The 25,228-nt window shown below is 37.0% G+C and overlaps 1 protein-coding gene across 5 annotated transcripts; it reads left to right on the top strand.

Annotated features, from left to right (window-relative positions):
• Positions 1-5,575: 5,575 nt before the first annotated feature.
• On the top strand, positions 5,576-24,876 carry LOC141548320 (transcriptional regulator ATRX-like). Of its 5 annotated transcripts, none has more exons than XM_074277094.1 (9): positions 5,576-5,645; positions 6,100-6,172; positions 7,430-7,468; positions 8,613-8,656; positions 9,085-9,194; positions 11,941-12,054; positions 16,203-16,309; positions 17,379-17,443; positions 23,963-24,876. In XM_074277094.1, the coding sequence occupies exons 2-9, from the start codon at positions 6,152-6,154 to the stop codon at positions 24,477-24,479; spliced, it is 1,017 nt and encodes a 338-aa protein (XP_074133195.1). In that variant the 5' UTR covers positions 5,576-5,645; positions 6,100-6,151; the 3' UTR covers positions 24,480-24,876. The 5 variants fall into 5 exon arrangements, with proteins under 5 accessions (XP_074133195.1, XP_074133197.1, XP_074133199.1 ...); XM_074277095.1 differs by having other exon boundaries at positions 5,618-5,726; XM_074277096.1 differs by lacking the exon at positions 7,430-7,468.
• The last annotated feature ends 352 nt before the right edge of the window (positions 24,877-25,228 follow it).

Genomic DNA, 25,228 nt, shown 5'->3' with positions numbered 1-25,228 from the left:
AGCCAACTGGGGAGGGGGGAGCTTCATGAAAAGGTTGGTGGGGGGAAGGGAAGAGAAGAGAAAGAGAAGAAATAGAGGGGCTAAGGCAGAAGCAGGGGAGGGGGCACTGAGGCACTAGTAGGACCCTTAGGATTGGTCAGCCTTGAAGATGGCGGTAAGATGGACCTAATGGAGGGGAGGGGCAAAAAGGAGGAAAGGGAGGGACCTGGATGAGGGGCTCGCAGACCTCCAGCTGCTCTGGGCCCCACACGCCCTCACCTGGAGACCACTTAAGAGCTAACCGAAGGGGGGAGGGGTGGTCGCTGTGACGTCAGCGGCTCTAGTCTCCCAGAGGGGAGGGAAAAGGGAAGAGGGAGGGGATGGGGCTCTGTGACATCAGGTCCAGAGCAGCGGGACCGTTCATGGAAACCCCCACGATCTCATTCTAAAGAATTAGTGGGACAAAGAGCAAACCATAGACAACAATCGGTACTTTCGTTAGAGAGAATGCTAACATTCTCTCTTGCTGGTCTTGGTCCAGTTACAAGTGGGCTGGCATCTGCGTGAGGAAAGGCACCTCCACCATTAACATTAACCTTCGTCGTCCCTGCATTGGGTCAAAGAGGGAAGCCCAGGGCTGAGTAGGCCATGAGGATTGAACCTCCTCCTCCTCCTCCTCCCCCTCCTCCTCCTCCTCCTCCTCCTCCTCCTCCTCCCCCTCCTCCTCCTCCCCCTCCTCCTCCTCCTCCTCCTCCCCCTCCTCCTCCCCCTCCTCCTCCATCAAAGCAATCCTTAGGGAAATTGTCTTTCTCTAAAGGTTGACTTCAATAAAATAGAAATAGAGCAGATCAAAGAAGTGAACCAAAAATTAAAAAAAAAAAAAACTTGAAAAAGAATTAGCAATCTTCAATTAAATATCAAAATGGAAATCCTGAAAATCAAAGGTAAGAATAATAACATTGAAAGAAAAAAATCAACAAATTAATAAATAAAACTGAGCTAATTTTTATTGAAAAAAAATAGAGAGAAAATATTATTTGATTTAAAAATAGAGAAAAAACAAATTAGCAGTCTCAAAAGCATAAACACTGAATGCATAACCAGTGAAGATGAAATTAATTATTAGGAAGTAGTTTGCACAATCATATACCAAGTAAACTGAAAATCTAAGTGAAATGGATGAATATTCACAAAAACTTTTGGAGTGAAAACCTCCTCTTGTTAGAAACAGAAAACGCCGGTGGTAGTCTTTTTCCTTCTTGAATTGAATCAAGCTTGTCATTAGTGATCTCAAACTAGAAACAAACTCTGCTAGCTGATCTGAAAACTGTATTGCCATCAGAGGTCATGTTCTGGACCATTGGTATTTTCTATCTAGTCACTGTTGCCCACTTCAAAATTTCTTTTTTTTCCCAGAGGGAAACAGATTGTTACCTAAGCCCTCGTGTTTATCAGCCAACTGGGGAATTTTTCATTCAATTTTTTTGGGGGGGCAAGTTTTATAAGTCTTAGGTGTTTAAGTTTTCTTAATTAGATATAAAACCCAACTCTTGTATATTTTTAATGCATGCTTCAGAAGCCCATCATCTCATTTTAAAACCCTTTGTTACTATAAATGACATACTTAAAAAAAAAAGTTTTGCTCTTTTTTTACTGTTAATTTTCAAAAGCCTTACTCTGTTCTGAATTACTTTCTGCAGTTATGTGCTGTGTAGATCAAGCTTTCATTCATTATATTATATTATTATTATATTATATATTATATTGTACATATGAAAAGAAGAGGAAATAGATTACCTAAATAATGCTATCATAAAAAGAGAAATTGAACAAAGCATAAGTGAATTCCCTATGATCAAATCCCAAGGACCAGATGGATTTATAATTGAATTCTACCAACATAAGACAATTCTTTATAAACTCTTTGAAAAAAAATGTGTGGAAAAAGGAATCCTACCAAAATTCTTTTATAGTAAAAAGATGATTTTGATATCTAAACAAGGGGGAACAAAACCAGAGAAAGCAAATTGTTGCCTAATTTCCTTAATAATAGCAATGAAACATTTGAAATCAAATACAAGAAAAGAGATTGCAGCTGTAGATCTCAAAGAGCATTCAATATGACCTGTGGACTTTATACTAAGAATGCAAGCCTATTTCAATGTTAGGGAACCTATTAGGGTAATTGACTGTGTCAGTAACAAAACCAACCCCCAAAAATGTGTGATTATAACAAAAGAGGCAGGAAAAAGCTTTTTACAAAATACAACATGTATTCCCATTAAAAATATCAGAAAGCACAGGAATCAACAGACCCCTTCTTACCATGATGAGTAGTATATATTAAAATCTAGGCAAGCAACATGGATAAACTTCTAAATAAGATCAGCTGTGAAGCAAGGAAGAGCCTGATCATCACAATTATTCCATATTGTACTAGAAATCCCAGATATAGACAGAAGACCTAAAAATAACATAAAGTAAAGGATTTGAAGGAAATCAATGAAAAAATGGAAAGGAATGCAGTGAAGAAATATTCGATTTTAAACAATAATACAAAAGCAGTGATCATAAAAACAATCTGATAATGGCTAAGATCTAGAGGGATTGATCAGTTAATAGAGATTACATGCACGATAGGAAATCATCACAATAATATAATGTTTGGTACACCTAAAAATCCAAGCTTTGCCATTAAGGATTCATCATTTGACCAAAAATGCTGGGAAGGCTGGAAAGCAATGTGGCAAATTTAAGCACAAATCTACATGGCACATCTTATACCATGATGAGGTCAAAATGGGTTCCTGATTTTGACATAAACAGAGGTATCATTAGTAAATCATGGGCTCAAGGAAAAATGTAATTTTCAGAATTATGGCTAAGGGAAGACTTTATGGCAAAACAAGAAATAGAATTAAGGAAAGAAAAATAGATAATTTTCATTACATGAAATTAAATTGGCACAAAAATTATAAAGTCAAAAGTAGAAGAAAACAGGTGAGGGAAAATTGATAGCAAGTTTTAAAAATAGAAATGCTATTTCTCAAATATATAAGGAATTGAGCTAAAATTGGTCAAGGTCTTTACCTCCTGTATATCCCCATTCCAGACTGTGCCACACGGTCTTACTAGTTGGCCTACACAAGTTGCACTGTGTGGCCTCTCTCCCTCACCTGTCCTACTCAATCATCCGGGGCTCCCTATCAACTCAGGATCCAATATAAAATCCTCTCTGGCATTCAAACCTTTTACAAACTACCCACATCTGCCTGCCCAGCTTCCTTACCCCTTATACACTTTCCCTCAGTTCTAAGATGAATTCTTCAGTACAGAAACATCTGCCTTCTGGTTGTTCCTAGCACAAGCTCTTTTATCTCTGTAATCTGGGCATTTTCTTTCAGAGGCTGCCCCGTGCCAGGATCATTCTCTGTAATCTGGGCATTTTCTTTCAGAGGCTGCCCCGTGCCAGGATCATTCTCTGTAATCTGGGCATTTTCTTTCAGAGGCTGCCCCGTGCCAGGATCATTCTCCTTTATCATTTCTGCCCCCTGACTTCCCTGGCTTTCTTCAAGTTCCAGTTGAACCCCACCATCTATAGGAGGATTTTTCCTTTGCTACAAATTTCTAGCACCTTCTTTATGTTGATTATTTACAATATTTTCTGCATATGACTTGCATTTTGTGGTTGTTTGTTGACTTTCCCATTAGTCTTCGAGCTCCTTGAGAGAGCAGGGACTATCTCACAATTCTTTCCATTTCCACTGTAGCACAGAGCCTGGCACATAGTATGTCTCAACTGAATGGAACCGGATTGGCCCCTCTTCCCAATAAATCTTCCTAGTCCCTTAAGGGCATAAAAAGTGCCACCAACAGGATGTCAGGACCTCTCTAACTTGGTGGATTTCTGACAGACACTGCTCTTCCCTGGCTTCTGCTCTGATCAAAGATGGGTTTTTTATATGGAGATGAGAGGAGCTGGGTCTAGAATTGCATTATTATGTGTTAGCTCAAAGTTAACCTATTACTGTTCACTGTCCAGTGACTCCCCAGTAGCTCATTTCATCCCAATCATGACTCCGAATAGAGGTATTGCTGTTGCTAAAGCCTCCTCGAACAACTTGGCCCAAGAGAAGTATTCTGAGACTTAGGGACAGACTGATACTGTCCAAAGGAAGCCTCCTCCTGACTGTAGGGCTGCAGGGCCAAACCTTTGCTTGGCTGTTAGAGTCAGGGAGGAGGAAAATCCTAAAAAGTATAAGGCTTGGGAGAATCGGGAACACCATTCTTAGGCTCAAAACATTTGAAGAAGAGCAGAGTTGACAAAAAAAATCTGAATCAAGCAGTTTTTCTTTATTCGATTTTGAGTGAAATTGCTTTAGAACATAAACCATTTGTTGAGCATCTACTGAATGGTCGGATGAGTGGTGAGGGATACAAATGAGGAAAAGTGGAGATTAGGGGATACAGTCTCCTTCCCATTTCCCTTAAGTCCCTTTCAATCATGAGGGAAAGTGTACACAATTAGACACTGCTTGTGGATTCCATGAACATGGATGATTTTCTGGGTTCAGAAAGTGGAAGTGGGACCTGCTAGTGGATGCAAGTACTAATCCCCTTAGTCCAGTTCTTTGCGGATAGCAAGTGCTCCAAGTGGGTTTGGAACTCTTAAGTAAACAAGCGCCTCCACCAGTTTTTCTCTGGAAACAAGCTAAAATAGAATGAAAAAGCAAATGGGATGAGAACTTGAGAAGCTGAAGTTTCCCCGGCAAAACTCTCCATGACCGTTTTGTAGGCTAGAGCCTGGGAATTGGCCTTTGGCACAGGCTCTGGTTCAGGAGGTCTCCATCTTCTACCCTGGCGGCAATTGGCAATTGAGGGAGAGATGAGGGATGTGCCAGAAACCTCAACGCAGCACCACCATTTCTTCCAGCACCTCCCAAGAAGATAACCAGCCCGAGGCCCCGAACTCCAGAGCCTTGGGAAGATCAGGGCCCCCAGTCTTCCAGCCCACCCCTTCCCCGGGCATCCCTGAGATGAGAAATCTGCAAAGGCAGAGCCACCCTCCTCAGCACTGCCAGCACCAACTGCTGACCAGCTGTCCCAAAGCCCCCAAGGGCCCTTGCGGGGGCGGCATTCTCCACACCAGCCTGCCTGCTTCCAGCCCACCTGTCCCAGCCATCTTTGGGGGAGCACCCCCTGGGGAGCGGGGAGCAGCCAGCTCCACGGACCTCACGGGACAGGCAGGCCAGACTGGCTGAGGAAGCAGAGGAGGGACGGGAGGCAGCCCGGCCTGCACTTTACTCCGGCATGCTTCTGGTCAGTGGGAGGTGGGCGCTGGGACTTTCAGACAGATACCCCATTCCCATTAATCTACACACTCTATACTAGTCCTTCATCTACTCACACTTCTATCCCCCTCATCCTAGCCCTTCTCCATCTTTTAGAAATAAATGTAGAAAACTTTTATGTCTATCGTCTCTGCGGGACTCAGTTTCTATGGCAACGTCCGATCCTGGAGTCTCCGAATCTCGAGAGCGATTGGTTTCCGGTCTCGATAATTGACTTACGCCTCGCCCAATCATCGCAGTTCCTTCTGCTTGCTCGAGAGGTGGCTCCCATTTTTTAAAAAAAGTGCGACAGTCCCGTTAGCTCCAGCTCCGGAGGTAAATGTGTCTCCTTTTAAAAACAGGTTTTTTAACTTTTATTTTTCACTTATTGTCGTTTTCTTGAATTAATTAGTAAACGTAAGTCCTTTTAATGTTTTTCTAAAGAATTTCCATTTTATTCTTAGTGCTTTATTTTCGGTCTTTTCCCACTTAGATTCGGCCTCGGGTTTTTTGTTTTTTTTTTCCTTTTCCCCTTTTTCCATTTTACAGTTATTTCAATAAGTCTCTTTCTCGAAATTGAAAAAAGTCGTTTTATTTGATTCTCCTGGGCATTCTTTGGTACTTTTTTTTTTTTCAGCTTCTGCAGTATTGGAATGAATTGCTCTTTAACCATTTAAGTGAATTTACTTGTAAAACTTCCTATTATTGTACGTTTACTTTCTTCTCTTGAAGTTATTGATCACGGGAATCGATTTATTTTGAACTGAAATCTTTTTTTTTTTTTTTCTAGATAAAATCTGTGCCATTTTTCACTGATCTTTTTCAGTGGAAATACTTTTTCAATGGAAAGTCCCAAAGACGAGGTAAGTGTGACTTCTTCGACTGGAAATGAATTTTAAGCATTAAAAAAATCCTTATCGTTTCTGATTCTGTGGTAAAATGTTTTATGAATCCAAATTAACCAGCCAGGCAGGGAAAAGGGGGTGTTAATCACCGGTTGGGTGTTTCTGATTCTTAATTCTTTGGCCACAGGGGAAAAAAAAAAAAAAAAAAAAAAGGCCTTTTGTGACATGTAACCCACTGAGATTGTATGACTCGTGCCTAGTCACTATTAAGACTATATACTAGGTGCAATAGAAATCCATGTTTCCTGATATGCTCTTGTTTTGTGTATATTAAAATGTCTATTGATTTAAGTTCACAATTAAAAATATAATTTAATAGAAGCATAAGCAGATAGCCTGCTTGCAGATGGGGGGGGGGAATGAAAAAGAATAAAGTAAAAAAAGGATCATGGACACTCATGAATATAATTTCTTCTACTAATATGTGTGTGTGTGTTTTCATCCTCCCTGATGTTCTGCTGAGCACATGACAGTGTTCTTTTTTGTTTTATTTTGTTTTCTATTTCTCCTCTGTTTTATAAAGAAAATCATTTTTTTAAAAAATAAAGTGTTTAAGGCATTATTAAGTGGATGAAAAAATGGTGATTTTGGAGTATGGTGGTATCCTTGACAATCGTAAGGAATACATTATTGTAAATAATATAGGTCTAAATATAAGAGAAAATATATTCAAAATAATTTTTTTAAAAAAAAGCTCTTTTCAAATAAGACATAGGTTAAAGCAAAAATGCTTGTTTTCAAGGCTCTCATTCAGCTGTTCTAGAAATGCTAAATATGATGAGCCAAATTAAGTAAGTTGAAGATAAGAATAAGCATGGGCAAAGAAGGAACTTTTTTAGATGATAGGATAGGATATTAGGAGAATTTACAGAGTAATATTAAAAATTAATGGTTAATAATTTCATCATAAGGAAACAAAGAACAGTAGAAAAGAGAAAGAGAGAAAAGGTGGGGAGGGGGGAGAGATCTGAAAACTCCTTTGATCCAAGAAATATTAGATGAGATAGTTAGGGTCCTTGCACTTTATAATGTTAATAGATTTGCTTCCCCTATACCGAAGTCTAGTTGAAACAGGGAAAAGACTGGGAAATGGACAAAAGAAAAGAACAAATAATGGGAACAGCTCAGGCACTCAGCAAAAACATGTTTCCTGACAATAGATTCTATAATGTGACAAAAGTGCAAACTGACTTTGTACCTCCACCTGCCTTTCAGACATCTACAACTCCATGTGAAGGAGACATCTTAAGCCTAGTATGTGTAAGATTATTTTTCTTATCTTCCCTGTTTCTGACAAGGATGCCACCATCTTCCTAGTCCCTCGGGCTTATGGGGACTTCTCAATGTCTCTACCCTCCATATCCAAGTTGTCCTGGAGTTTGATTTTTTACCTTCTTAACCCCTCTCAAATACTCCCTTTCTCTGCCCCTTGTACAGGCCCTCATTATAACTTCATACCTAGAACTATGGCAATATCCTGACTTAAGTTTTAACTCCTCTCTGATGACCTTTAATTACTATAGTGATTTTCCTAAGACACAGTTTCAATGATGTCATTCCTCTACTTCTTAGCCCCCCATATCAAGAAACTCCAGTGGCAAGACCAACTACAAAATGCTTGGCCATTCAAAGCCCACCACAACCAAGCCCTCTTCTATCTTTCATATTCTTCTATATTCTTCCTATTTTACCCTCTACAATACAGTATCAGTGGCCTCCTGGCTACTCTCTGAACAAGACCCTTTTTCTCTGGCCATTCTCCGATTTTTTTCCCCATCCCTGCATTGCCCTCCTTACTCCTTTATATCCATTGATTCTGTTCCTTTAAGTCTGAACTAAATTCTTGCCTTCTCAGGAACCTTCCCTAGCCCCTCATAACTCCATTGTTTCCCTTTGTGAACTTTTCCTATTTATCCAGGACATAGATTATTTTAATCTGTTGGCTTGCTACCTTGTTATAAACTTGTCAGCTTCTTGAGTAGGAGGACAATGTTTTTGCCTCTTTTTGCATCTCCTGTGCTTATCTCAAATCAGTTGGAAAGTCTGTTCTGTAATTTATTGAAGTAAACTCAGGGATCTGTTACATGATGTCATGAACAATCTGACACAACTGAAAAATGACTGAACAAGAACAGCTTTGGATAGCTAGGTGACTTAATACAGAATGGCCTGGATTCAGAAAATCTTATCTTCCTGAATTCAAATCTCACCGCAGAAATCCTGGGTGAGTCATTTCACCCTGTTTGTCTTAGTGTCCTCACAGTGAAATGGAGAAGTAATAGCAACCCACTCCAGTATCTTTGTTAAGAAAACCCATATGAGGGTCACAAATCATTGTATACACCTGAAAAACAAAAACTGTGGATTCATTGACATTGTATTTGGTTTTTCTTTTTAGGATAGTGGCCATTCTGAAGAACTGAAGCCATCATGCCCTGAGAGGTTCGTTAGTGGATTTATTTTAGAAGTACATATACACCAAGGAAGTTGTCCATCTAACTGTTGTCTTTTTATCTCTGTCTTCTGCTAGTTCTCCTTCCATACCTTTGTGAAAGATGCAAGTATGAAATGATGCATGTTAGTGCTGAGTTGTGTATGAACATTGCTTGAAAATATTTTCATATTAACTTTACTAACATTCACCAAGGAAGCCAATTTTCTGAAATTTTTCATTCGGGGGCAGCTAGGTGGCGCAGTGGATAGAGCACCAGCCCTGAATTCAGGAGGACCCGAATTCAAATCTGGTCTCAGACACTTAACACTTCCTAGCTGTGTGACCCTGGGCAAGTCACTTAGACCCAGCCTGGGGGGGGGGGGGGGGGGATTTTCATTCAGCTTAATTATAAACATAGATTTTAAATTTTCTTTAGGAAAGAACATATAGACTCTGATGATGGACAGATTATGGATCAATTTCAATCAGATCAATTTCACTCAGATGAAAATTCAGATATTCTTATGACAAAAACCTTCAGGGAAGGTATGTATCTTAATTCTTTACTTATTACCACTCCTAGTTATGAGGAGAAAATTTAGTTTCAGTTTTGAAAAACTAATTTTCATTATCATAAAATTTTAATCATAGAAGGACTAGATTCATAGCTGGAAGGGATTTTAGAATTTATCTAAATCCCTGATAGTATAGATTAAGAAATAGGTACAAAAAATAATATGGCTTACTCAAATTCATTTGTCATTATGTCATTAATAGCCTCTTTGGGTAAGGGTAGGCCCTTAATTTAAACTACTGGCAAATTAGTAATTTTTGAAATGGCTTTGAAATAGGGAAGTTTTTTAAAGATGATTTTTGCATTTTAAGTTAAAAGCTGCTGGTTTTTATCTTGGGGAAGTGAAAGTTCATCTTTGATGGTTGAACTTTTTACCTTTTTTTTTTTGCCACTTCTTGGGTTGTCTCTTGACCTTGGGGTCTGCTTCCAATATTCATCTTCATTTTCTACCCATTCATAACCTAGACGATGACCTTGTGTTGAGACAGTTGTACAGATGAGCTTTTAACTTACCTTGACAGGGAGGGGCACCTCACTTCCTGCTTGTCTACTTTCTTCCTCAATTCTGTGGCCTTCTAGTTCATTCATGTTTTGCCTTATTTTCCTGCAGTTGTAGACCTAGACACCTAAATGTTCTTACCAAAGTTTCCAGGGGCACTTGAGCTACCAAATCTAATAGTTTTAATCCTTCTATCCTCCACCTGAGTCCTAATCCTATTTTTATCTTTATGCTGCATTTGATACTATGTTATAGTATCTTCTCTTTCCTTGGACTCTTTTTCCTGCCTCTCTCTACTCCTCAATCTCTTTTATTTTTTGCTTGCTTATTATTCATATTGCACATCTACTTCTCAGCCTCGGGGCCTTTCATTTCTCTTGGTGATTATTCTGCACTAAAGGGTTAGATTTTCATTCATATACAGATGGCATCCCAATCTATGTATAGAAAGCCCACTGTAACTCTTGAACTGCAGGCCCACATTAACTGTCTGGTATTACTCCTATATTACAAATGAGGAAACTGAGACAGACAGAAGCTAAATAACTGTCTGATTTACAGATGCACTCTCTTTTGTATGCTGTCGCTGATGAGAATGAGAGCTTCTTGAGATCAGGGACTTGATTTTCTATTTTTGTTACCAGTGCTTTGAAGTTAGACCAAAAGGCAGGTAATACTCTGGACCTTTAGTCTTGGAGAATAAAGCTTAATTTCCAAAAAGAATGTAGGAAATTCTAAATCTTTGGATTGCTTTTCCCCTCTAAAGTCTTAGTTTGGGAAGAATAATAAAGATAGATTATTACTGCTCTACTTCCTCCCATGACTTTTTTCTCAAGAATTTCATTTTGAATATCACAGTTCTGCTTTTGGAAATTTCCTTATTGCAAGTATTTGGAATATTCCTTATTGTGATGAAGTCTCTTAGCATCTTGGAGCAAACTTGCCATTTTGTTTTATCCAGTGACTTTTATATTTATATATATTTATTTATTCATTATTTATTTATTTTTATTATAGCTTTTTATTTACAAGATATATGCATGGGTAATTTTTCAACATTGATCCTTGCAAAAACTTCTGTTCCAACTTTTCCCCTCATTCTCTCCACTCCCTCCCCCAAATGACAGGTAGTCCCATACATGTTAAATATGTTAAATTATATGTTAAATACTATATATATATACATATATATACACATACACATATTTATATAGTTATCTTGCTGCACAAGAAAAATCGGATTTAGAAAGAAGGTAAAAATAATCTGGGAAGAAAAAAAAATACAGGCAAACACAGAAAGAGTGTAAATGTTCTGTTGTGGTCCACACTCATTTCCCAATGTTTTTTCACTGGGTGTAGCTGGTTCTGTTCATTACTGATCAGTTGGAACTGATTTGGATCCTCTCATTGTTGAAGAGAGCCACTTCCATCAGAACTGATCCTATTATATTGTTGTTAAAGTATATAATGATCTCCTGGTTCTGTTCATTTCTCTCAGCATCAGTTCATGTAAGTCTCTCCAGGCCTTTCTGAAATCTTCCTGCTGGTCATTTCTTACAGAACAATAACATTCCATAAAATTAATATACTACAATTTATTCAGTCATTCTCCAATTGATGGGCATCCACGTAGTTTCCAGTTTCTGGCCACTACAAAGAGGGCCGCCACAAACATTTTTGCACATGTGGGTTCCTTTCCCTTCTTTAAGATCTCTTTGGGATATAAGCCTAGTAGTAACATTGCTGAATCAAAGGGTATGCACAGTTTGATAACTTTTGGGGCATAGTTCCAAATTGCTCTCCAGAATGGTTGGATTCTTTCACAACTCCACCAACAATGCATCAGTGTCCCAGTTTTCCCACATCCCCTCCAACATTCATCATTATTTGTTCCTGTCATCTTAGCCAATCTGACAGGTGTGTAGTGGTATCTCAGAGTTGTCTTAATTTGCATTTCTCTGATCAACAATGATTTGGAACACCTTTTCACATGAGTAGAAATAGTTTCAATTTCATTATCTGAAAATTGTCTGTTCATATCCTTTGATCATTTGTCAATTGGAGAATGGCTTGATTTCTTATAAATTAAGAGTCAGTTCTCTATATATTTTGGAAATGAGGCCTATCCAGTGGCTTTTAAAGCCTTGTTTTTAATTCTGATAGTCAGGGTCGATTCAGTGTTTCACATAATTTGCATCATGATTGTTATTAAATTGTAGGTAATGTGGTTGTACAACCAGAACCAAAGCAGAAGGAAGACAAAGATGATTTTCAAGGGCTTGAAGTTAGCACCAAAAGTAAAATGAAAATTGAATCTTCCAAAAGACATGTTGGTAAGTCCATTAGTTGAAAATTAATTTCAAAGTATATCTTGTAAAATAGTATAAAGAATGTAGAAAATCATTGGAAAATATGAGCTAATATAAAGAGACTACAATATTGTAATTGGAAAAAATACTGAAAAAGACATTGAACACTTTCTATTACCATAAAGAATTGAGGAAAAGCATGTTCTTCCTGTGATGGAGATAAAAATGGAGTGACAATTCCGGTGCCTGTGATGGAGGTGTTAAGATCCTGGGTGAGAGGTATTTTTCTGCAAGCAAACCAGGACTGTTCAGGTTAACGTTATTCCCTGGGTTGGGGGGTAGGGGGTTCATGACCAGGGTGGAGATGTTGCCATTCAGGAATGGGGCCTTTGCCAATGGTGCCTCAGATCGCAGATGTCCATTACCATGAGAAAAAAAAATGGACAGGAACATGGAGAATAACCTACTTTGGGAAATGGCCAATGAACAAAATAGGAGAAATAATGGTCAGAGAGAGCGAAAACATCTTGAAAGGTATTAAGATGCTTAGGAATAGGAGAATGATGGCAAAATAATATGACAGGCAAAAAAGAGAAAATAATCAGAAAGAAGGAGCAATCAATTGCCAAAAATGTTTGAGAATCAAGGAAGGATAAAAACCATTGGACTTAAGAAGCTGTGTAACTAAAGCTAAAACAAACTGTCAATTAATATACATTTATTAAGCACCTATTATTTACCAGGTGTTATACTAAGGACTAAGAATGTAAAGAAAGGTAAAACAGAATCCTTTTCTCTCAAAAAACATCATAGTCTAAAGGGGGAATAGTCTTGCTACAATGATGATGAAGTGTTTTTGGTTTTTATTTGAATCTGTTAGAAAGTAGGTTACATTTTTAAAAATCTCTTTCTATTGGCTTTGGCTCTGCTGTTTGGAATTCACCTTTATTTTCTTGTTGATCCCTTTTGTTAATTACTCTCCTTTCTCCCCCTTCTAAATTTGCTGTTCAGTTGTGTCTGAAACTCTGTGACCGTGCTGTCTGTGGGGTTTTCTTTTTGTTTCTCTTCCTTTGGAAAATATATTTAAAAATCATAATTAACATCCCAGTTTTTTTAAATGTAACACATTCTTCCCCTACTCTTTATTTTATCTGTGTATATCTCATTTTTATATAAGTATTATGTACACACACACACGTATGTCTCATTTTGCTTGAAAGCAACAAGCTGTTGTAACTGTTGTGAAAAACAGTTTAGTCTGTTCTCCATTTCTGCCTTATGTGTAAATTAATACTTGTGTATTTTCCTCCTTCCTATTTCCCCCACTCTTCTCCTCACCCTATTTGTCCTCTGTCCTTGTTGCTATTTTACTTTTTCCTGCCACCTTGCCCTCCTACTCCTTATCCCGCTAAGACTTCTTTCCTTCCTGGTAACAGTGAGGTTCCTGCAGTATCTGCCTCCCCCAGTTTATCAGTTCTTCCTTTTGTTTCTCATTCAAAAGAATTAATTGTTCCTTTTTATCTCTCCCTACACAGTTTTATTTTTTTTAAACTTGATCTCTTATACTCAGTTCAGCTCAAGCCTTTCTTCAAAATAAGTTTTTGTTTAAAACTGAAAGATTAAAAAGATTAAAAAAAGAAAATAATGTCATGTGCATAGCAGAATATAAGGGAGGGTTCAAAATATGTAACAATAAATTCTATTTCAAGAATGCCTATATAAAACATTGTATTCATAACTGTTCATCTTTGCTTCCTAGTAGGTTTTCTTTTGTTCTTTGTTGTGCACTTTTTACTTTATCCTTTTCCTCCCTTTCCTCCCTTGTGCCTTCAACCAAACAGGCTACAGTTAAATATGAACATATTTATGTATATACATGTATATGTACATGAATATATACATACAGATGTATACATATATATATATAATATCTATACATATACAACTATACATGTAAGACAGTATTAATATGGCTAGCATATAATGTAGATTTCTCTTTTTTGATTAAATATTTTAAAATTTTGACGTCTGGGATCGATGATTACTACCCCTGCCTTTTTTTTCTAATAAATTCTACTCCTGATCATTATTATTATGTTTGTGTGTATCTCTTATTTCTTATCTCTCCTGACTCCTCTGCTTTATCACAATCTGCCACCTGGCTTTGGTAATAATTAACTTGCCCAAACTCCCTTTTCTCCCTTCTCCACCTTTTCCTATTGTATATGTATGTCTCTTTGCTTCAAATATATTTCTTCTTTTTTAATCCACCTATGTTTTGTGTTTAGCTTTATCCCATTCATCTTTGCAGTTATGATTACTGTATAGTTCCCTTCAAATTATCTTTTCCCCATTTATTCTTTTATCTTTTTTTTTAATCCTGCCCTCTTAGTTTATGCTCATCTCATCCACAGACCCTCTTTCCCTTCTCTGTAGAGCTAAATAGATTTCTATACCCACCTCAGTCTGTTATTCTCTCTGATCCATTCCAGAGGGAATAGGGTTCAAGCAGTATTCCATCTTCCACTGTAAAGGCTCTCCTTATTTTCCACTTTTATGTAAGATAATTTACTACATTTTCCCTCTTTCTTGGAGGTTGAGTCTTTCCTGGCTTTTTTCAAATTGTCTTAGAACAATTGTTTGACTTATTTCCTTTTACTCTCTGCCCTCTCTGACGTAATATTCTGTCTTTTCTTTGTAAAGGAAATTTGATTTTTCTCATGTGCTTCCCTGTTTTCCCAGAATTCTCTTCCCATGGTATTTTTTTGGTAAAGATATTTAGAGTTTGAAGTTTTCTCACTCTTATTATTCCCTGGACTAGAGCCACACATTTCACACTCGGCCATTGCTCACAACTTTTATAATCTGGCAACATGTGGTGAGCAATGTCAAAGGGCACTCATTCCTCCACCCAACAAATGCTCGTGGATCTCCAAGGATCTCTTCTGTCTTGCCTCCTTGGACATTACAATGCTTTTCTCTCAATACTGTCATTTGCTAGTGGCCAGACCCCTCCTGAGGCTCCACAGACCTTTCTCTCTCTCTCCCTAAGCTGCCCTGGGCTAGAAAAGAAATCACCATGTGTTCTTTGCTGGGCTTGATTATGGGAACGCTTGCTTCATCTCTAATTGTATGGAGAAAGTTATTAGTTTATCTCCATTGCAGATGATCCTTCCTGATGATAGTTATAAATGTTACTTATCACTTTAATGCAAACTTCATTTACTCTTATGCTCTTTAGTGTTTTTTAATAGGAAAGGATCCTTTATTTTGGATAGGTCTTTTTCTACATCTGTGAAAATAATCATATGACTTCTGTGGGCTTTTCTTTCTTGGGAGTCTGCTGTTCCATTACAATTGTTTTATTATGCCCTGTCTTTAACTCCTTATCCATCCTCTTTTTTTATACCTCTCCATTCTCTTGTGGTCTTTTCATTTTAATTTTTTACAAGCTTAACAGTCCAGAAACTCAATAACTCATTTCTATCATAATCTTTTCACATATCTATTTACAGCTATTGAACGATCATCTATATATTCTTTTCCTTACTCAAATTCAAGTCCTCCACATCTTCATTGCTACAAATTTTCCATAATGATTGATTTACCTATTATTCCTATACCTAATTAGTCTCTAGCATAAAACATAAACCCATCATTTTGACTTTTAAAATCCTGCAATATTTTCCATTCTAACTATATTTGCTTTCTTTCCCCAGCTGGCCTTCTGTTTCTCATACTAATGGTTCATCTCTTTCTGTTCCTTCATTGTCATTTTTATTCCACACACTTTCTACCTTATTTTAAATTTTTTGTCATTTTAGTCGTGTCTGACTCTTCTTGACCACATTTGAGGATTTTTTGATAAGGATACTGGTGTGGTTTACTGTTTCCTTTTCTAGCCCATTTTACAGATGAGGAAAATGAGGCAGAAATGAATTGAGAAAAACTATTCCAAAATGTGTTAGTTTGTGAAATTTATGGAACTTATCCATAATTCTGTGTAAGTATGCAACAGTTAAATGATGTGAATACATATATCTTTGTAAATTCCTACTGATTAAGCAAATAGGACATTGCCAAAAAGATATTGAGATATAAAAATGCAGTTTCAAAGTTTTATATAATTCAAAATTTTGTTTGTTAACAATGTTTATGATTGATTTGTTTAGGAGAAAGACTTCATGAGATTGTGAGCTGTACTGCTTGTGGACAACAAGTGAACCATTATGAGGATTCAGTATATAGACATCCTGTACTGAATGTTCTTATTTGTAAGGTATGTAGTTATGAAGTGGATGATGATTGTGTTATCTGTAAACTGTTATGCCTTTTGTTTGGGAATAAAGGACAAATTCTCCTGTTAGACTAAGACAACTTTTTTATTTATATGAAATCTATAACGATTCATTTTAAAAGTGAAGATTTTCTCACAGAAGTGAGGTGCAATAAGTGCTGAACTTATAAAATCAGACTTGATTAATACATTGGTTAGTTTGGACAAACTTCATTTTTTAATATACATGAAGACAAACAAAGACTATCTGTGTCTGATGTGAGCTTATACTGGTCTGATCCATCAGAGTGGGCTACAAGTATCTTGACCCTATCATAGTGAGGTCATTTTTGCCCTCTTTGATTACTAAGAACATGTTTAATTAAAAAAAAAAAAACAGTCCTGTTCATATTTAAGTATAAGTGATATTTTGCTCTCAATTGTTTCTGTTTCTGGTGAAAGGAGAACACTTCAAGTTACCTCTTTTGGGATAAGTATTTTCTGTAATAATAACAGTCTTAATAATAGCTTCTTTTCACTAGCACTTACAAAGTACTATACACATGTAAACTTGTTTGATGCACAATAACCCTGTGAAGTTGTATTACTATAATATAGTTTACTGATTAACTCTGAGAATGAATAAGTTATTTGAGAAAGGAGTTCATATAAGCTATTCCAGACTATCAACCAAAAAATTACAGTGTGTTTGAATGCAACAAATGTTGTGCTTTTGATTGTATTAATAATGTTTTCTGTTGTTCCTTGGATGCTGTTTATTTTCCTTTTATCAATTTACACAAATTTTTCCTTTGAACATCTTGTGAAATTTCTTTAAATCAGCTTATCAGTTAACAAAATGAATTTTGTTCAACTGTTCCACATGATGTCATTACTTTGTTGCCAGTTCTTTACTTTTACAAAATGTTTCATTTGTTTCACTGTGTGTAAAGTGATCACCCATTTTATGTTTAAATATGTGGTTTGAAGCATTTTAAAATTTGTGCTATGTAAATGTTAATATTTTAACAGATTTTAAAAATTTAGAATTGAATGTTAATTCCTTTTTTAGAACTGCTACGTATATATGAGTGATGACATAAGGCATGGTTCTAAAAGAACTCATAAGCACTGCAGGTAGGAATATATCTCCCAAAATATAAAGCATTTCTCTTTTGGGGATCTCTTAAATAGTTTTATTGATTTATAATTTATTTTATCAGTGACTCATAATTGTGTTATCAAATGTCAGTGATTATAGCATATTCAAAATGAGAGGTATACTAGTTATAAATTTATAACTACCGATATTTTCTCATTGAAGAGAAAGTGGCATTCAATTTATTATGATTTCATTTTTCATTTGGATTCAAGTCTTCTTGAGCTGTCCATGGTTTTTACTAGATAGTGTTAACCTGGCTTCCTTTTGGTAAAGTTCAGGGCATCTCCAAACTTAGACAGTGAAGAAATTTATACCTTTACTTTAATTGACATTTAAAATTAACTACTTTAAGAAATTAAAATTTTTTTCTGACTAAAGGCACCATTGCACTACAGAAGTGTCCATAACATTGTCCATAACAAAGTCTAGTTCATACTGAATTTCCAACATAACTGCCACAATCATATTCTTTGTGGTTGAGTCATTTCAGTTGTATCCGACATTTAAAAAAATAAACTTATTTATTTTTAATACACATTGCTTTACAAATCATGTTGGGAGAGAAAAATCAAAACAAAAGGGAAAAACCATGGGAGAGAAAAAAGAATGAACATAGCATGTGTTGATTTACATTCAATCTCCACAGTTCTTTTTCTGGATGCAGATGGCATTTTCTGTCCAAAATCTATTGAGATTACTTTGGATCAGTGAGCCACTGAAAAGAACCAAGTCTTTCATAGTTAATCATTGCACATTCATGCTGTTATTGTGTAGAATGCATTCCTGGTTCTGCTTGTTTCACTCAGCAGCTTGTGAAAAATCTTTCCAGGTCTTATGAATGCCCATCAATTGGAGAATGGTTGGGTAAATTCTGGTACATGAATGTTATGGAATATTATTGTTCTGTAAGAAATGAGCAGCAGTATGATTTCAGAGAGGCCTGGAGAGACTTACATAATCAAATGATGCTGAGTGACACGAGCAGAACCAGGAGATCATTATACACAGCAACAACAATACTGTATGAGGATGTATTCTGATGGAAGTGGATATCTTCAACAAAGAGAAGATTTAACTCAGATCCAATTGATCAATGATGGACAGAATCAGCTACACCCAGAGAAGGAACACGGGGAAATGAGTGTAAACTGTTTGCATTTTTGTTTTTTCTTCCCAGGTTATTTTTACCTTCTGAATCCAATTCTCCCTGTGCAACAAGAGAACTGTTTGGTTCTGCACACATAACATATTTAACATGTATGAGACTGCCTGCCATCTAGGGGAAGGGATGGAGGGAAGGAAGGGAAAAATTGGAACAGAAGTGAGTGCAAGGGATAATGTAAAAACTTAACCAGGCATATGTTCTGTCAATAAGAAGTTATAATAAAAAAAATTTTTTAATTTTTTAAAAAAGAAAATCTTTCCAAGTCTTTCTAAAATCAGTTTGATGACCATCTTTTATATAACAGTAATATTATGTTACCTTCATGTACCACAACTTGTTCAGCCTTTCCTCAATTGATGAGCATCTACTCAAAATTTGGCCTGAGATTTCTTGAAAAGTATTGGGGTCTCTATCATTATCTGGACCTCTAGTACATTGTGTGCAAGAGCTGCATCATGTCAGAGGGACCCAGAAATGGCTAACATGCAGATGGGAATTTGTGTGAAGTTTGGGAAGGCTGACAGTCTGGTCATCCCAGTTTGTTTTCTGTCTCCCCTTTGAGGATGTAACTAAGTCAAGTGTGTTGGCATTTTCTCACTCTGACCTTCCTGGCTTCCACTCTTTTCAATAACTAAGTACTTACTTCCTTAATTTCCTCTCAATTTAACCCTTTGGGCTTGTTTTCTTCTAGTTTACATTTTAAAAAATTCCTTTTAAGCTCTTCCAAGATATTGTTTGGGAATCTGAGAACAAATTACATTTTTTGAGGCTCCAAATATAACCACTTGGATACTGTTGTCCTTTTATAAGTATACTTTGATCTTCCCTGTTACTACAATAACTTTTCATTATCTTCTGAAATTAACTTTTTTATTTTTATTTTTCCTCTTATTTCCTTTGTGCTATTTTTTGTGACTCGAATTTTTTATGATAGTTCTGTTCTGGTCTTGTGCTGTCCTAAATTTTGGTTGCTGTTGGCTTGCAGGGTTTAGGGTGTGAGATGGGGACAAGTAGTGGGGGGGGGTGTTCCCTGACTGCCTCCCTGGGGTGTGGAGTTTATTTAGCTCTTAGGCTGCCCCGAAGGTGAGGTAGGGTGGGGGGGAGGGCCTTACTGATTATATAATAACAGAATCTTTTTGGTGGCTGGTATTGGAGGAGGGATCTTGCTGTTGGGGTTCAGATGTTACTACTAACTGTCCAGTTTTCTATGTCCAGATTGATGGCACTGACAGCAAGGATCAGGTGGTTTTTGGTATTGATGCCCTTTGAAAGGACAACTTTGGCTCCCATGGCCTTTCCTGTGCCAGGGGAAACAGGCATTAGGGATATGAATTTATTAATTTTTATTTTAACTAAAGTCTACAATTCATCTTAAATTTTCTGTCCCTGAACCTCTGCATTGATCTGAAATCTTTGGTACTTTGTTCCTCAAATTCCCTAACTTCCATGAAAGTTTAGCTAATGTAGGTCTGTCTCACTGGGGTAAGAGGGAAGCAAATACCAAAAGCAGTAGAAGTTGTAGCAGTAGTACTAAACAGACCTCTCACAGCAGTGGGCCAAGCAGAGTTCCTTATTTAGGAAACTAATTCACCAGTGTGGACCCACCCTCTCCAAAACAATAGTCTCTTAGGCAGTTGAGCAGTCTGTATAGCAAAGACTTCAACAGAGCCACCTCACCCCCAGAACAAGCCACCAGCCAGATTTTGACCCCATTGCTGTTCAATAGGGTCCTTCCCTTCCACTTGTGTGCAGAGAGGCCTTGTTTTCATAGCAACGCAAGAAGAAGGCCCAGCCTAGCAAAAAAAAATTAATATTTTATTTATTTTACTTTTGGTGGAATTGAATGCTATTTTCTTAGATTTGGAGGAACTAGGAACTGTCCTGCTGGTATATCTGTGGAGTTCTTCTTTTTCATTTAGCAGCTTCTGAATTTCCACATCATTTGCCTCAAACCAATCTTTGAAATCAAACTTTGCACTCAAAACTTAGATGTTTCTCAGTCAGTAGAGAACAATATTTTTTGCTTTATCTGATTTCAAATTCATAATTATTCATAATTCATATTTATTCTGCATTTAAATGCGTGTGTCCTTTGTCTCCTCCTTATAGAATCTAAGTTCCTTGAAGGCAAAGCCTGATATACATGTGTCTTTTGTTTTACTGATAACTAACACATAGTTTTCACTGAATTCATTAAGTGCTTTTGGTTTGTTTCCTACAAGACACATTCTGCCCTTTGTGCCATTCACTTCAATTATAAGATAACTTATTTTACAATTTTAAAATTGAAAACATTTATTAAACATTTAGTATTTGCAAAACACAATAGAAAATATCTTAAGAATTTGGACCCTAGCATCATTGAGCTGAAAAAAAAAAAGATATTTAGACTAATAGTAATAGTATGATAATGATGTTAATCATGATTATACCTGGTATGTGTATAAGGATTGGATGCTAGGCTGTCACAACAATCCTGAAAAATTGGTGCTATTATTATACTTGAGGAAATCAAAGCAAATAAACATTAAGCCCAAGGTCAAACAATCACTGAGGAGGTCAAAGTAGCAGATTCAAGAACAGATTCAGAATAAGTATGAGACAAATTCACAATGGCTCTTCCCTATCAAAAGGAAGGTTTATTTAAGAGAAGAGTTTATAGACAAAGAAGAGATAAAACAGGCAAATATGGAATAGAGATTAGAAAGCACGTAGCTAGAAAGAAAAAGAATTTGAAAGAATCCATGAAAGAAATATGCCAGGAGTCCTAAGCATGTCATTGATTAGTAGGTTAGATTCACAGAGGAGTTTAGTAGACTCTCCAGAGTGAGAGTAAGGACAATGGCACCATTAGAGGGAAGACACCATGAGGAGGGAGAAATGAGAACCTCCTGGTGGGCTTAGTCAGGAAGAAAACTTAGAAAAATCTTTATCCTAAGCAGATCTTTGATAGGGGAAATACAACCTTGGGGATATCTCAGGGATAAAGGCAGGAACTCAGGGGGGTGAGGATCAAGGAGGAGAGGAAGTGTGAGGGAGCTCAAAAGTGGGGGGAATCAAGGAACTAGATGGAATACCCCTGGCGGACCAGGGCCAGGACCCGTCTAAAGATATGATAATCAGCATCTCTAAAGGTTGTTTAAAGATGCACAGGGTTTGAGGAACAGAAAAAGGAGTTTCCTCCTCACAATCATTCTATAAATACAAAACTCTTACTGGAATTGTTTTATCTGATAAGAGCCAAACAATCTTCTCCCTGACCTTACAACAATAACCTGTGAGGTATATAAAAACTAGCCAGGTAAAGTGCTTGTTCAGGCATGCATAGCTTGTCAGTGAGTCTGAATTTGAACTCATAGTTTCCTGGCCTAAAGCCAAAGCTCCATATTCTTTGCCACAGAGGTGTTCTCAAATATCTGTTCCATAACTAATAAACTTGCTTTCATTTTCCAGTGAGAAATATCACATTATTATCATTAACTTCCACTTGTCCCACTGTAAGTTTCAATGCATTATATTCTTTAGTGAGCTTTTCTTCTTTTAAAGGAGTGTTTTTAGTGAAATTCCCAATTTTGCTTTCTAAAAACTTTCTCATAAATGGATTTTTTTATCATTTTTCAATAATTTTCTTGTATCCCTTTCATTAATTTTCCCAATTTTTCTTCTACCACTTTTACTTGCCTGTTGAGATTTTTTTTTTTTTTGCTAAGGCAATTGGAGTTAAGTGACTTGCCCAGGGTCACACAGCTAGGAAGTGTTAAGTGTTTGAGACCAGATTTGAACTCAGGTCCTCCTGACTTCAGGGCTGGTGCTCTATCCACTTGTACCACCTAAGCTGCCCAGTTGAGATCTTTTTTAAAGCATTTTCAGTAATTCTTTTTTGAGTGTGAGACCAATTCACATTTTTATTTGTGACCTTGGATGTATAAGTTTTGACTTTGTTGTCTTTTTCTGAATTTGTGTTTTGATCTTCTCTGTCATGATAGTAACTTCTTACAGTCATGATCTTTTTTATTGTTTAGTGATTTTTCTGGCCTATTTCTTAAGTTTTGCCTTTATAATAAAATTGGGGTCTGATTGAAGAGAGCATTTGCCCCAAGCTTCAAATTTTTGTTCTTTTGGTTCAGAGCTGTTTCTGGGCATCTGTAAGTTTCCTGTTTTTCCAGAGTGTTATGATCTAAGGAGAAGTGTAAACACTGGTTTCCTGGTCTGAACTTTTAAAAATCTGTGAGTGACCATAAGCTCTCTTTTCTGAACTATATCTGTGAACTACCCCTTTGGGTGCGAGTCTTTGTTCTTCCCTTAGGATGGTAATGTGGATCTCTGTATGGCCAATGCAACAGAGTCCTGGACCCAGTGCCGGCTAAGGATCCTCTTTCTGACCAGTTTCTCAGTCCTTACTGAGAGCCCTGGAAGTATCAGCTGCTGCTGATTCAGTTGCCTTTCAAGATCATTTCAAGTGGGAGGCCTGTTAGGTCCACTATCACCTAACTAATGCTAATCGGTCCTTATTCCTAGGCCTATCAGAGAGAAACTGGTCAATATAATATCAATGTTACCTCTGTTTTGAGGTCCCCAGAATCCTCCTGCTGCTATCTCATAGGGATGCAGTTTTAAAGCACAACCGAGCACCCAAGAGTTTAGATGAACAAGCTTTATTCACATGGTTCACATCTACTCCATGACCTCCTGCACCTATCTTGGTAGTGCTCTTCCAGGCCAAGCTCCAGATGGTAAGAGAGAGAGCTTTCTTCCTGCCCAGAATTTATATAGGGTCACAGACACAAGCCAATCTATGATGAAAGTTACATCCCGAACTTGACCGAGACTTCAGAGCAAGATCTAGGTTCCTATATATAGTTCCTTATATAGGAAGTCCCTAAGTGCTCCACTCCAATTACATCCAGGATCTCAGAGACCATTGGCCCACTTACATCTCAATTGCGCTTGCCTGATCTTTCTAGGACCCTTACAGAGGCCCACTAATGGAATATTTTTGGTTTGTAACATTGTTTTATCCTTTCCATGTGTTGGTTTATTCCATTCCAGAATTAATTTTGGGCGTTATTTTAAAGTTGTAAAGATGTTTCAATGGGAGAGATTGGATAAGTTCCTGCTTTTACTCTGCAGTATTAGTTGCAAGGACATTTAATTTAAAATTTAAATAACTTAAAAGAATATATATTGAGGTACATTAAGTTAATATTAAGGTATATTAAGTTTTTTGTAATTAGTAAATTTTTGTTCCTGATTAACTTTTTTAAAAAGTCTTTAAATAGTCGACTAAGAATGATGCTTCAATGTTTGTTTGTTTGTTTTTACATTTCAGATGGTGCACAAAAGGCAGAAACTTATTTTTTTGTTATTCTTGCCATAATGCTTTCTGTAAAAAATGTATTCGGCGCAATCTAGGGAGAAAGGAGATATCAAAAGTGATGGATGAAAACACTAAGTGGAATTGTTATATTTGTCAGCCTGAATCTTTGTTGGATTTGATTGCCATATGTGACAGCGTATTTGAGAATTTATCACATTTAAAGCAGCAGTATAAAAATAAAAAGTTAGGAAGTGAAAAGAGTGATAAGGGATGTGACCATCCAGAAAAATTCAAATATGGAAGTTGTGCTGAGGAGACACATCAGGTATATGATTCTTCTTCTGATACTGCACCACGCCCTTTTTCAACATTACTGATTCCAAAAGACTTGATAGAAAAGACAAAAGCTTTGGTTGAGAATGTGACTAGCTCTACTGTTCTGACAGTTTTGGAACAAACAGTCAACAATTCAGAAGTTAGCCCAAATGATTCAGAAGTTAGCCCAAGTGCACAGGTAAAACAGTTGTAGACTATGAGATATATGATAATGGAGTTAGATTATGCTCCGGAGGCTTTAGAAGAATGCCTGACTAATGAAATAATTAGCTTAGTTGTTAAAGAGAAGGAACAAACTACTAAAGCAAGACAAAATGAGAATGTTTAAAAATATACTAAAGTATACTAAAAGTATGATATCTGTGTTAGGATTGAGAGATATTTCTTTGTGCATGGCTAGGATGTGGGGGTACCCACTCTGACCAACCAGAGCAGAGGTCCAGCCCTTGGGATGTTTCTTGGATTTGCTTATGTTAGGGTAGGTAACTTTTTGTTTGCTTTCTGTATGCTGCCTCTCTTTACTGCCAGTCCGCCCTGGTAGTGGTTCTTGAGTTCTCTTGAGACTTGATCAAATAAACGTTTGTTTTCTACTTTGAGAAACCTGTTTTTGAGTTGGTGCACTCTGACCCACACAATTTAAGGGGCTTGTTGGGAAGAATCGGGCAGAGCTGGAAAATGGGATCATTTCAGAGGTAAGGCATCCATAGGAAATGTCCCTTTGATTGGATTATGATAGGCTGCAAAAACAAAAACAAAAAAACCTGTGAAAGGCCCTTTTGTTCTAGGGCTGAAGCAGCAGCTATAGAAGCAGGAAAAAGCTAAAGGGGCCTTTTGGTTCAGTGAATTTCCTGAGAAAATGGGACACTGTGACACATCATTCCCCTCTCAAAGGACTGGGATCCAAATTCGCTTGGGGCTACAGATGATGGTCTCATCTGCCAA

This window comes from Sminthopsis crassicaudata, chromosome X, assembly GCF_048593235.1.
Source record: "Sminthopsis crassicaudata isolate SCR6 chromosome X, ASM4859323v1, whole genome shotgun sequence".
In the NCBI taxonomy this organism is placed as follows: domain Eukaryota; kingdom Metazoa; phylum Chordata; class Mammalia; order Dasyuromorphia; family Dasyuridae; genus Sminthopsis; species Sminthopsis crassicaudata.
This window is presented reverse-complemented; position numbering and strand designations above follow the sequence as displayed.

Coding starts and splice junctions, on each gene's coding strand:
- LOC141548320 (XM_074277094.1), top strand. CDS start 6,152: ATGGAAAGTCCCAAAGACGAG. Junction 9,195..11,940: donor GACAAAAACCTTCAGGGAAG/GTATGTATCTTA, acceptor ATTAAATTGTAG/GTAATGTGGTTGTACAACCA. Junction 17,444..23,962: donor AGAACTCATAAGCACTGCAG/GTAGGAATATAT, acceptor TTTACATTTCAG/ATGGTGCACAAAAGGCAGAA.